Source organism: Uloborus diversus, chromosome 8 (genome assembly GCF_026930045.1).
Source record: "Uloborus diversus isolate 005 chromosome 8, Udiv.v.3.1, whole genome shotgun sequence".
In the NCBI taxonomy this organism is placed as follows: domain Eukaryota; kingdom Metazoa; phylum Arthropoda; class Arachnida; order Araneae; family Uloboridae; genus Uloborus; species Uloborus diversus.
In genome coordinates, this window is record NC_072738.1 from 78,146,433 (window position 1) to 78,159,445 (window position 13,013).

Sequence of the window (13,013 nt, forward strand, 5' to 3'; positions counted from 1 at the left end):
AAAGTAGGAGTAAAATATTGCTGTTGATAATATCATTAGAAATAGAACTGCTGCATAAAAGCAGATGAACCTGGAATCGCACTTTTATTAGGATACTAACTACGTATTGCAATTTTCCATCCAAGCATTCTTTCTGGAATACCAAGCGGAATAATGTGGACTTGGATACTTCTCGTTTTACCATATGTTGTCAGAGCTGTTGTGAATTCTGATGGCTTTCTTGGACATAGAAACTCGTCTTCAGGTTTGATTGTCCTCAGAGGATCTGAAATTGAAAGGAGTGAAACCAGAAGGATGAATCATCCGGTGAGTGGATATTTTATTTTTATTAGTTCTGATAATGAAACAATTCATTTAAATATTTAAAGACCTTAACATTAAATTTTGCTACATTTTTTTTAACGAAGTATTCAATATCACTTTTTTTTTATAAAAACTTTTTTTTTCTGCAACCTGAATGGATATTATGTAATAAAGCAGCAAAATTGTTGATTGAAAAATTGAAAATTAATTGCTACCAACATCTAAGGTTTTGTTAAAGGTTCCGTTGCTTTATTTTAAGTTCATTCTAATAAGCGTTTACGTTTTTCCTTTATAAATGACTAGTTTTTGCGCCATTTAGAAGTTAATATTTTTTGCTATCAAAACTGTACCAAATTGTATATGGTCATCAAACATGTCAAAAAATCTGGTTTGGATTGTTAGGGACCGTATATCGGTAGCACACAAACTAATAACTTTATGCTAGTGTGTGTGCGTGTGTTTATGAGAAGGGCCAGATTAAAGCATTGGAGCGCAGGGCACCAAAGTTGAATGGGTACCAAATCTGTAGCTGAAAATTATAAAAAATCTAGCAATTTCACATCGTACTGTAGCAAAGTGTAGATATCAAATGTAGAAAAAGATTTCTTTTATAAAATTTTATTCTTTACATATTCTAAAGCCACTCCAGTTGCAGTACTCTATTTACTATATTATTATTTTAAAAAGTTTTAAGAAATACTTTTGATATTTACGTTTTATTGTAACAAGGCAAAAATTTACGACATATTTTATTGACATCTTCCATAAACAGTCAACTCTCGATAACTCGAAGTCTTATAACTCAAATATTCCATTATCTCGAAATTTTTATTGGGTGCCAAATTTTTTCAGATGGCGGTAAGAACTTCTCATAACTTGAACTACCAATAACGTGAAGGTTTCAGCCGGTCCCTTTGGATTTCGAGACATCGAGAGTTGACTGGGTAAGTATAGTCCATGCAGGGAGGGTGAGGGGGTGCCCAGTGTTCCCAAATGTCATAGTCGAGGGTCGGGGCATGTGTGTGTGTGAGAGAGAGGGGGGAGGAGGTAAATTTTAGCATTTCGAGTCCAGAACCTAATTTAAGCTGAACTTAATCCAATACTGAATTTACAAGGGGTGTCCCAAAAGTTCGTAAACACTTGCAAAAAATTAAAATTTTACTTGCCAAGTAATAACAAAAAAAAAAAAAAAAACCAAAAGGCTAAAAACTGAATTTTTAGCAAAAGTTTGTGAACTTTTGGGACAACCTAGTAATTCAAGTCAAACTACTGTTAGCATCCAAGTCATCTTTCGGCCCAACACAAAAGTTTTATAAAATGAAAAACTGCTAGTTCATTCAAGGACTTACGTCTTTGAACTGTAGAAAGGGTGTCCACCTGGGAGGGGGAGGGTCATGGCGCAGACTGCGTCATTGAAACTTTTAAGGAGGAATTTCAAGGGCTATTTTTCTTTTTTTTGGGGGGGGGAGGGGGGAATCTTGTTCTTGGGGGATATTTGTGGTACTTAGAGGGGCACCCTTGCTTTTCGGGAGGGGGTACCCCTGATTACAGAACGATGATTTTAGTAGAAATCTATACAAAATATACCAAGTATAAAACAATGAAAAGTTTTAAATTCTTGATGTTCGAATTTAATAAGAGTTTTAGAGTTCTGCTAAGTTTTGCTGCAATATAATCCGACAACCCGATCTGGTATAGGATAGGGTGGGGCACAGTGAAACGAAAAATGCAAAATTCAAGAAATTTGGAAACCTTGATTCGATAATAATGTTTTTAAGGTGGATTTGTAATGCAGCTTAAGTGTACAAACGTTTGAGCCACAAAAAATTTCATAACTATTAGTTAAAGTTTTTGAGATAATATAAAAAAAGGAAACGTAAAATTTTGTCTCACTCTACCCCACGCATGTGGTACAGTGATTAAATGAAACATAATACGTTGAATGTTTAAAGTCAAAATTAAATCAAAATGAAAAAAAGATTCAAGTTTCCTCGTACATTTAAATAAAAATTTAACTTTCAAACCAGAAAAAAGATTTATTTCGTTTTACATCATTTCTTTTCATAGGAGCTATTAACAACAATTTAATAGTTTTATTCGGAACGGTTGCAATATCTGGTGCAGATGGTCAAATAAAAACACTTAAAATGGTTTTACTTTTGCGCAAAAAACTAATGTATGTGTCTCTATCGCTGTCATCTACCATTAGAACATTTCCAACATAAAAATATTTATGTTTGATAGAAAATTCTATCAGAACAGTCTGCTTCAAGTGTCTCACGAGCAAGCTCTTCAAACCCAGGAGGTAGACTTTCGCACATGTCAATATGGTCTGATAAAATATCAGATTCCTCATTTAATTTTTTATACCTGTTTGAAAGAAGCCTACATTTTTTGAGCAATCACGATTGCTTATTGTTCTCATTTGACTGTTTTTGGCGTTCCTATCATTTTATTTTCCCACCAGCACCCTCTGCAGCACCACCGCCGGCCGGCCTCACGATGCTGCTCCTCCGGCGAGCAAAGTCTCCAGGTTGCGTCCATATCCTACACTTACACGCATACACACACGCACCTACAACATACACACATACACCCACACACAAACACATACACACACACACCTACACATACACACAATTACACAAACACTCATGCCTGCACACAGACACAAACACATATGCCTACACACATACACACAACAACCCACACACACACAAACACACATGCGAAACACACATACACAAACCCCCCCCTCTCCCCACGCCTACATACACACGCACACTCGTGATTGCGAAAATTATAATTTGAATTCAAGACGTCAAAATTCAAATTATTTTTTTTTTCTATTGTTTTGATTTTTTTTTTTCATTTCTCTAGTTTTTGTGTTTTCTTCTCATAAAATTTGTTTTCCAGGAGTATCGATCACAATGATACTTTTATCCATTTTGTGCTCTTTCTTCATTACTCAACCTTTCCTATCTTAGGTTTTTGGATATCCTCTGAAACTCTAAGATCCTAAGAAAACATTCACTGCTACACTACACTGTAAAAAAATTCAGAAACATTACTGACTATTTCTGTGTCCAGGAAATGGGTATTGTGTTTCGGGATTTCAATGGTTTTTATCCACTTCCTGGAAATAGCACGTATCAAGGACAAAAAGTTTCCTGAATTGCTACATGTTGCACGAATGCAGACTTCTCTCTGTTGTAAAAAATATTTTTAGCTCCCAGTTTAAAGATTAATTGAGAGTGGTATCTGCTTCAGTTCGTTTACGGCTCGTCCATGCTGATTAAACTCCCAAAGGGAGCGAATAAGTATGGACTTCATAGCTTTGCCAGAATTGCAAGCAAGTGAGATGCTTGATACTTGCAATTCTAGCTTAGCTATGGCCATGCTTGCAGTACTGCTTTTGGCATTGTCTTGATAAATCAGGAAGGTGCCAAGCTCTGTAATATTATCCCTACCAGAGATAAGTTTGAACTTCCAGAGACACAAAGGCTTTAAACGGAAAGATTTCTGGATTTTTCAGGAAGGTTACTTTTTTTAGCGGAAAACTTTCCTGGTTTTTGCGAGATATGTTACTGACAGAAAGTGGGCACATCAGCTGCCTATTATTTTCCAGGAACGTTTCTGAATCGTTTTTACAGTGTAGACTTAGATACCTCTTTTGTATCGGTTTTATCTATAATTTACTGATTATCATGATCTACTTTATCTGAAAAGCCATTTGAAGTCAGAAAGGTTAGTTACAGATGAATTTCTCGTGGAATTGTCAGAAAATATCCCTATTTTTGCCTGAGGTGGTTTAATTTGTATTTTGAATGAGATAAAGATACCTGTAAAGTAAATAAACAGCAAGTTAGAATCCATTAAACCACAAAACAAATTTAAAAAATAAACTTCCCTTTCGAATCAGAATTCAGGAAGGGACACAGTGGGATGGTTTCACCCTGCCCCGTCTACAATTACCTCACCGTATGTACCCCACTCCGCCTTTTTAAGGAGTTCGTTTAAAGCCTATCCTAAATGTTTTGAATGATAATTAGCTACATAGGTAGAACAATGAAAATAATCGGATGGCTAATTTTATTCATTAAAAAAATGTTATAAATCGATACGCGAGAGTCAAAAGAAAAACATTTCTTGCCTGTAATCAGAAAAATAACAACATTAAAAAAAAAAAAAATACTAAGCACTTTAAATAATGCACTCAAAAGGACAAAATAACTTTTCTGGATCAGAAAGGACAATTTAAGTATTCCTGTAATTTTCAAAAATTCCAAGAAAATGACACCACAAACGAAGAATAGTGCGGCTCAGGTCATGAAGAGAATTTCTTATCATTACCTAGCTTTCACTAAAAAAAAATTCCGAAATGTTACTGAGTATTTTCGTGTAACGTTTCGGGATTTCAGTAGTTTTTATCCATATCTTAGAAAAATCAAGTATCATGGTCAAAAAGTTTCCTGAATTGCTGCAAGTTGCACGAATGCAGACTTTTCACGTTGTGAAAAATATTTTTAGCTCCCAATTTAAAGCTTAACTGAGCGCACTTATATAGTGTATCGGCTTCAGTTCGATTACGGCCCATAGAGACTAATTAAGCTCCCAAAAGGAGCGAATAAGTCTACGGTCGGAGCTTTGAAAGAATTGGAAGTGAGTAAAATTTCTGATACTTACTTGCAATTTTGTCTTAGCTTCAGCTATGTTTGCAATACTGCAATTGGAACTTCCTTGATAAGCCAGGAAGGTGCGAAGCTATTAGAAATTACTATAGACGACCCGTGCGGAACTCCGCACTGTGCTTCGAATCGTTTCATAAGGTATTTCGCTCTTTAAGAATTTCAAAGGAAGAACATTATGAAGAAGAACCGAAAAAAAAGTAAGCGCAAAAGAAAAGGCATGTAATTTAAAGACATCAGTAACAAAACCTCGTTAAATACAACGTTGTGATAATTTGATCATCGCTCACCTTTTGGTCGTACATATTTTCAATGCAAACATAAATATCATTAAAAGTGTGGCTGAGTAGTGACTCGTGATAAAGCAATAATTGTGCATGTAAAAAAACAGGTTGTGGCAAATACAGTCCTGCCCATGTGAGCATTTGACGGGAAAAAAAGAAATATTAAAGAGATATTTATTGGCACGGATTCGAATTGGCGGCATTCTAATTAACAGCCCGACACCCCAACAAACCTAGCAATTGCGGCTTCCTTTTCGAAAGCTATTCATTGAAGGAATGCGTAGTAAAAAACAGCAAAAAAGCTTTTTGCCAAAAAATAATAATAATAAAAATAATAAGATCATGCTTCTATGTTTTATCATTAACAAGCATGACATGATTTAAAATTATTCGAAAAGCATGGAATTTGATTAAAGAATGACGAAGATCTCACGTAGCGATTGAAATGAACATTCTAGAGAAGTAATAAATTAGATTGAAAATAAGTGTTTTTATCTTTGAATATTGAACTATTTCATGTAGAAGGTTGCTTTATGAGTTACGGCTTAAATGCCCGCACATGTTTCTCTTTTAATCGAACACTTAAAATTCAAAACCATAGCCAGTTGAACTGAGTCCGTTTTTTAAGTGTAATTTTTCGAACGAAGACAAAATGTTTTTTTTTCAGCCGAAAGCAGAAGAGTAGAAAATGATTGCTTACTAATGACATTGATAACAATTTTAATCTTTTATATCGTATTCGAATAAATAGTTAAAGGTTTACTGTGTGAAACTCGGAGTTTCAATTTGGCGTAGTATTTTTTCATTTGTACAAAAGGTCGAACAATGCTATTAGAAAAATCTACATTTCAGCATACAATGAAAATGTTTTTCTGCACAAAAAGAATTTCCTTTAGGTAAATCTAATACTTTTTTATGCTTACATTATGCTGAGTGGTCTGGAAGTAGTCAAAGCTTAAAAAAAAGGAAGAACACTCTTCGATTAACAGTCAACTTATCCGAATGACAACTGTAGCCTGCATAAAGGAGTCGAAACACCAAGTAGCATTCCCACTGCATTTATTTTATTAGGTGTGTATGTCATGAGTACATGTAATGCGTAATAATAATATAAATTTGATATTCTTTCGGACAGCCCAAACTTGCCCGAAGTTCAGATAGTTTATAGCCGAACGCTCTACCGAAAAAAACTTATCAATTTAACCGAACAACTAAGTCCAGTGCTTTTAAGCTTTGTTAAAATATGAACACACACACAGGCTATTTTTTTCTTTTTTTCTTTTTTTTTTTTTGCCGAAAGCGACGTAAAAAATGGAAAACTGCATTAGAACTTTGCTTTTAAAAAATGCATAAGAACTACAGGCAGCATCAAGATTTTGAAACAGCAAGGGGCGTTCTCGAAAACTTGATTATTCGACCGTAAGTCTATTTTTCTTCATTAGCCAGCCTGATAAGTTTTAAAATGAGAAGGGAATAATATATAACATAAGATATTGAAGAAACATTTTTTTATTCTTGAAAATTTTTACAATTTGTTACCGCAGGCTGCTTGAACCGTTATGACTTAGATGGCAGCACGTGTTCATCATTTAACAGCACGGTTAAAATACAAAATAAATTGAACTATGCTCTTTTTTAAGCGTAGCTTTTCGAATGTAGTAAATATGTGATTAGCTTTTTTTTTTTTTTTTTTTTTTTTTTGCAAAAAGAAGAAAAAATACATATTTTACCCTTCAAATTGAGGTAGTAATTTTTTTATTTGTACAAAGAGTCAAAAACTCATTAGAAGAATATATATTTACGATTTATTATTTTTTCTGAACAAAAAACAATTCCATTGTAGTCTGAAATCTTAAACCTGTTACTTATATTTTCGCTTACATTATGCTTTAATTTTCTTACCAGAGCCAAAGCTTTAAGAAATAAAAAAAAAAAACCGTACAATTCCGAAGTAATTTAGCACAAAGTCACTTCAAGTTTTCATATCAGCAAGGAGCGTTTCCTTCTCATTTATTCTAATCCTTCATAGTTGTTATTCACTTAATGTTCATGCAATGCGCGACATTTCTCTAATTTTTTGTTGCAGATTGTCCGGACGTGGGCCCGAACGCGCACTCTCCTGTTTACGAAGAGAACGCTCTGCCGATCAAGCTATTCAGCTCTGTCGGTCTTAGCGCAAATTAAAGTTATAAGTTTAACCGAAAACCTCATTCTGGTTCTTTAAAACAGGTTTTTCGGCTGAAAAACGAGCTGATGTGTGCATCACATGACTTCCTTTTACTCCAATTTAATGTCATTTCCCCATTATTCGCTATTTTAATGTGATTCAATATTTATTCTCTAAATATCACCAACAATGGCCAAATTGAAACCAAAAAAAAAAAACTCCGCCAAATTTGTCGCCAAGTTGGCGACAAAACTTGGCGACCAAAAGACTGGCGATATATCGCCAAGTGTCCGACAAATTATAACGCCACTTGAGTTTACATCGAAATTAACAATGATTTCCCCCCAAAAAGGTGCAAAAGACCCCCTTAGGAACATCCGAAAGCAACCAAAAGGGGAGGTGCACAACTAGACCCCACTACGAGTCTATGTACCAAATTTCAACTTTCTAGGACATACCATTTTTGAGTTATGCGAGATACATACGCACATACGCACATACGCACATACGCACATACATACAGACGTCACGAGAAAAGTCGTTGTAATTACCTCGGTGATGGTCAAAATGGATATTTCGCTTGTCTATACATTCTTAGGCACATTTCCGCATGTGGTCGAATCGAAAAAAAAACTCAACATTCATTTGGGGGTGAGCAAAATGGAAATTAAGGGCGATTTTTGAGTGAAAATTTTTTCGCGAATACAATACTTCCTTTTTTGTAAAAGGAAGTAAAAAACAATTTTTAGACCGTGGGTCTATTTTTCGTCAGTAGCCTGCACGATAAGCTTTAAAATAAGGTGTAAATCAAAGAAATCGATCAAGAATTGAGGAAAATCTGGCGTAGAAACCAAAGACAGGCTACAGAAATAATATAAGGATTGAAAATAAGTGTTTTTATCTTTGAATATTGAACTATTTCACATAGAAGGTTGCTTTAACAGTTTCGGCTTAAATGCCCGCACATGTTTCTCTTTTAATCGAACACTTAAAATTCAAAACCATAGCCAGTTGAACTGAGTCCGTTTTTGAAGTGTAATTTTTCGAACGTAGACAAAATGTATTTTTTTCTTTTTTTTTTTTTTCAGCAGAAAGCAGAGGAGTAGAAAATGATTTCTTGCTAATGAAGTTGATGATAATTTTAATGCTTTCTATCGTATTCGCGCGAATAAAAAATGAAAGGTTTACTGGGTGAAACTCGTAGTTTTAATTTGGCGTAGTATTTTGTCATTTGTACAAAAGGTCGAACACTGCTATTAGAAACATCTACATTTCAGCATACAATGAAAATGTTTTTCTGCACAAAAAAGATTTCCTTTTGGTAAATCTAATACTTTTTTATGCTTACATTATGCTGAGTGATCTGGATGTAGTCAAAGCTTAAAAAAAGGAAGAACACTCTTCGATTAACAGTCAACTTATCCGAATGATAACTGTAGCCTGCATAAAGGAGTCGAAACACCAAGTAGCATTCCCACTGCATTTACTTTTTTACGTTTGTATGTTATGAGTACATGTAATGCGTAATACTAATATAAATTTGATATTCTTTCGGACAGCCCAAACTTGCCCGAAGTTCGAATAGTTTATAGCCGAACGCTCTACCGAAAAAAAACTTATCAATTTAACCGAACAACTAAGTCCAGTGCTTTTAAGCTTTATTAAAATATGAACACACATACACACAGGCTTTTTTTTTTTTTTTTGCTGAAAGCGACGTAAAAAATGGAAAACTGCATTGGAACTTTGCTTTTAAATAATGCATAAGAACTACAGGCAGCATCAAGGTTTTGAAACAGCAAGGGTCGTTTTCGAAAACTTGATTTTTCGACCATAAGTCTGTTTTTCTGCATTAGCCGACCTGATAAGTTTTAAAATGAGAAGGGAATAATATATAAGATAAGATAGTGAAGAAACATTTTTTTATTTTTGAAAATTTTTACAATTTGTAACCGCAGGCTGCTTGAACCGTTATGACTTAGATGGCAGCACGTGTTCATCATTTAACAGAACGGTTAAAATACAAAATAATTTGAACTATGCTCTTTTTTTAATCATAGCTTTTCGAATGTAGTAAAAATGTGATAAGCTATTTCTTTTTTTGCAAAAAGAAGAAAAAATATATATTTTACCCTTCAAATTGAGGTAGTATTTTTTTTATTTGTACAAAGAGTCAAAAACTCATTAGAAGAATATATATTTCAATATACGATTTATTATTTTTTTCTGAACAAAAAACAATTCTATTGTAGTCTGAAATCTTAAGACTGTTACTTATATTTTCGCTTACATTATACTTTAATTTTCTTACCAGAGCCAAAGCTTAAAAAGAAAAAAAAAAATACGTACCATTCCGAGGTAATTTAGCACAACGTCACTTCAAGTTTCCATATCAGCAAGGAGCGTTTCCTTCTCATTTACTTTATTCCTTCATAGTCGTTATTCACTTAAGTAAGTGCTCATGTAATGCGCGATATTTCTCTTAATTTTTTGTTGCAGATTGTCCGGACGTGGGTCCGAACACGGATTCTCCTAGTTACGAAGAGAACGCTCTGCCGATCAAGCTATTCAGCTCTGTCGGTCATAGCGCAAATTAAAGTTATAAGTTTAACCGAAAACCTCATTCCGGTTCTTTAAAACAGGTTTTTCGGCTGAAAAAAAACAATTTTTAGACCGTGTGTCTATTTTTCGTCAGTAGCCAGCACCATAAGCTTTAAAATAAGGCGTAAATCAAAGAAATCGATCAAGAATTGAGGAAAATCTGGCGTAGAAACCAAAAACAGGCTACAGAAATAATATATAAGGATACCTATCTAAGTAGTGTCTGAAGTCCGAGAGACACAACTGGCTTTAATCAGGAAGATTTATGAATTTTTTAGGAGGCTTCCAGGATAATTTCAGGAAGGTTACTGAATTTTAGCAAAACACGTTCCTGGTTTTTGCAGGATATGTTATTGGCAGAAATTAGGCACATCAGCTGCCCATTATTTTCCAGGACCGTTTCTGAATTGTTTTTACAGTGTTCAATCATAACTTTGAGTGTGTTCGTTCAAACATCCTTTTTTTTCTTATAGGAAAAGTTTGGTTTGAAATGACTAGAACCGCACTTTTCTTCGTCTGTGGTATCATTTTCTTGGAATTTTTGAAAATTACAGGAATACTTAAATTGTTCTTCCTGATCCAGAAAAGTTATTTTTCCTTTTGAGTGCATTATAAAAAGTGCTCAGCATTTAAAAAAAAAAATGTGTATTTTATTTTTATTTTTTTAGTGTAAATGTATTTCAGAAATAGAATGATGTTACACCATCACGAAACTTCACCTTATTTTTTCATCTAAATGCTTAATATTAAAAAGAAAAAAACCTATATACGTGTCTAAAACTTTAAGTAGTTGCCACTAAAATTTTATAATTGTTTCTCTCTAGGATTTATTTGTTTGTTAATTTAATTAAATATTAAAAGGTTTCCCAAACTAATTTATGTGTCAAAAATTCTTATATGTATCTTTACTTAGCCCTTATTGATTATTGGCATAGATGAGAGCAATGATAGGAATACTTTTCATGCTTGCTGCAGAGAAGCCATTATTCAAAATGTTTATTTGGATTGCTATTAATATTACTGTTGCAAGGCAATAAAATAATTGGGAAATTATATGAAATTTGCTGTTTTCCATCCAACCAAAATAATAATTTTATTTTAGAATTTTAATTTTTCAGTCTGAAGTTGCACCTTAAGATTAAGCAAATCATTTAGTGAAATCCCGAAGTTTCTAAGTAGTCTAGTTGCTAAGATATAAGCGAAAGCAGGCTTCAGATTTTTCCGTGACAATCAGGCCAAGTATAATAAAAATGCTTAAGTATAATAAAAATGCTTAAAAAGGCTGTTTTTTTTTTTTTTTTTGTTTTTTTTTTGTTTTTTTTTTTCTAATTAAAACTTTTAACTTTATGTGTCTTTCTGTCAAGCAGAAAAAGAAGATGTCCAGATTCAGGGCCCAATTTCCCACTTAGGGAGAGTAAGCAGCTGCTTAAGGCGGCAAAATTTTTAGGGGGGGGGGCAAATTTTGTTTAAGCCATACATTTTTTAAGTGATTTTTTTTATTCTTGAAAGTAAAATATTAGCATTCTGTCATTATTCAGAGAGACAATTTTGTCTTAAAATCCAATAATAATAATTACTTTCACACATCTTATGAAAATCACATGTTTTTCAACCCTTCTGCCAATCCTAATATAGTGGTTTGTATTCAGGTAATGATTGTTATTCCCCCCCCCCTTTCAAAAGGTAATTTCTGGTTACGTTGGTCATTAGGGATCATTACAAAGTAGGAAAACTACAATATTGCAACACTGTCTCCGTATTTGTCGAATCGAGAGACAAAAAGCGCCGCTTAATGACATTTATGGAAAAGTCACAACACTGTAAAAACGATTCAGAAACGTTCCTAGAAGTTAATAGGCAGCTGATGTGCCCAATTTATGCCAGTAACATATCTCGTAAAAAACCAGGAAACTTTTCCGCTGAAATTCAGTAACCTTCTTGAAATTATACCGAAAAATTTAGAAATCTTCCCATTAACCAGTCGTGTCAATGGAACTTCAGAATAATCTTAGTCCAACAGAATGGCACCTTTTTGATTTATCAAGACGACATTTCCAAAAGCAGCATTGCAACCATGGCCAAAGCTGCAAGGATCTAGTACTTCACTTGCAATTATTGCAAGGCTACTTACTACCAAACGGCACGAACTTGAGGGTCACAGATTTGGATGAAATCCTGGATTTAGGACAATTTCCACTAGTTATGAACCATGTAAAGCGGTTTGACTGCATAGGCCTTAGTTCGGCAGAAACGGGGGTCCAAAGTTGCTATTTGAGTCCAGAAAAGCAATGGTTTTCCTTTGAAATTAAACCTTTCTTTACGCTTCTCTTGCATTCGCATTGCAGAAAGAGCCAATTAAATGCATTCACAACCATAGAATAAATCTCCCCTCCCCCCTTTGCTGTATTGACAAGAGACGCCGAATGTCTTGAGAGGGTAGATATTGTCCCAAAGTTTCAAATTCCAGTGGTAACGCCATTGCAATTCTGGAAGCTTGCAAATCAGTGTGGTTCTAACGGCAAAAACTTGAGAGTTCGAATCTGGATAAACTTCTGGATATAGGTTAATTCGTACTAGATATCAACCCAGGTAAAATAGTTTGAGCGCATAGGGTTTAGTTTGGCTGCAAGGAGGTTCTAAATTTACTTGTTTGGCCCCGGAACTGCAACAGCGTTTTCTTTGGAATTTTGAAACTTTCGCACAATATTTGCTCTCCTTACATCTGACGCGCCTCTTGTTAGTACAACGTAGGGATGGTGGAATTTGCTCTATACTGTGAATGCATTCAGTTGGGTGATACTGCAATGAAATATCAAGAAAAGAGTTAAAAAAAAGGTAAATTTCAAAGGAAAACCATTGCTTTTCTGGAGCCAAACTAGAAACTTTGGACCGCCATTACGGCCTAGCTAGGGCCTATGCAGTCAAACCGCTTTACATGGTCTCATATCTAGTGAGCATTGACTTATATCC

The 13,013-nt window shown here is 34.3% G+C and overlaps 1 protein-coding gene across 1 annotated transcript in view; it reads left to right on the top strand.

Moving 5' to 3' along the window:
* Positions 1-219: 219 nt before the first annotated feature.
* The window catches only part of LOC129228439 (cubilin-like), a 93,391-nt gene continuing 80,597 nt past the window's right edge, over positions 220-13,013 (top strand). The window contains exon 1 of the mRNA XM_054863120.1: positions 220-306. Coding sequence (XP_054719095.1) covers positions 295-306 — 12 coding nt within the window. The 5' untranslated portion in view covers positions 220-294. The remainder of the gene's footprint in view (positions 307-13,013) is intronic.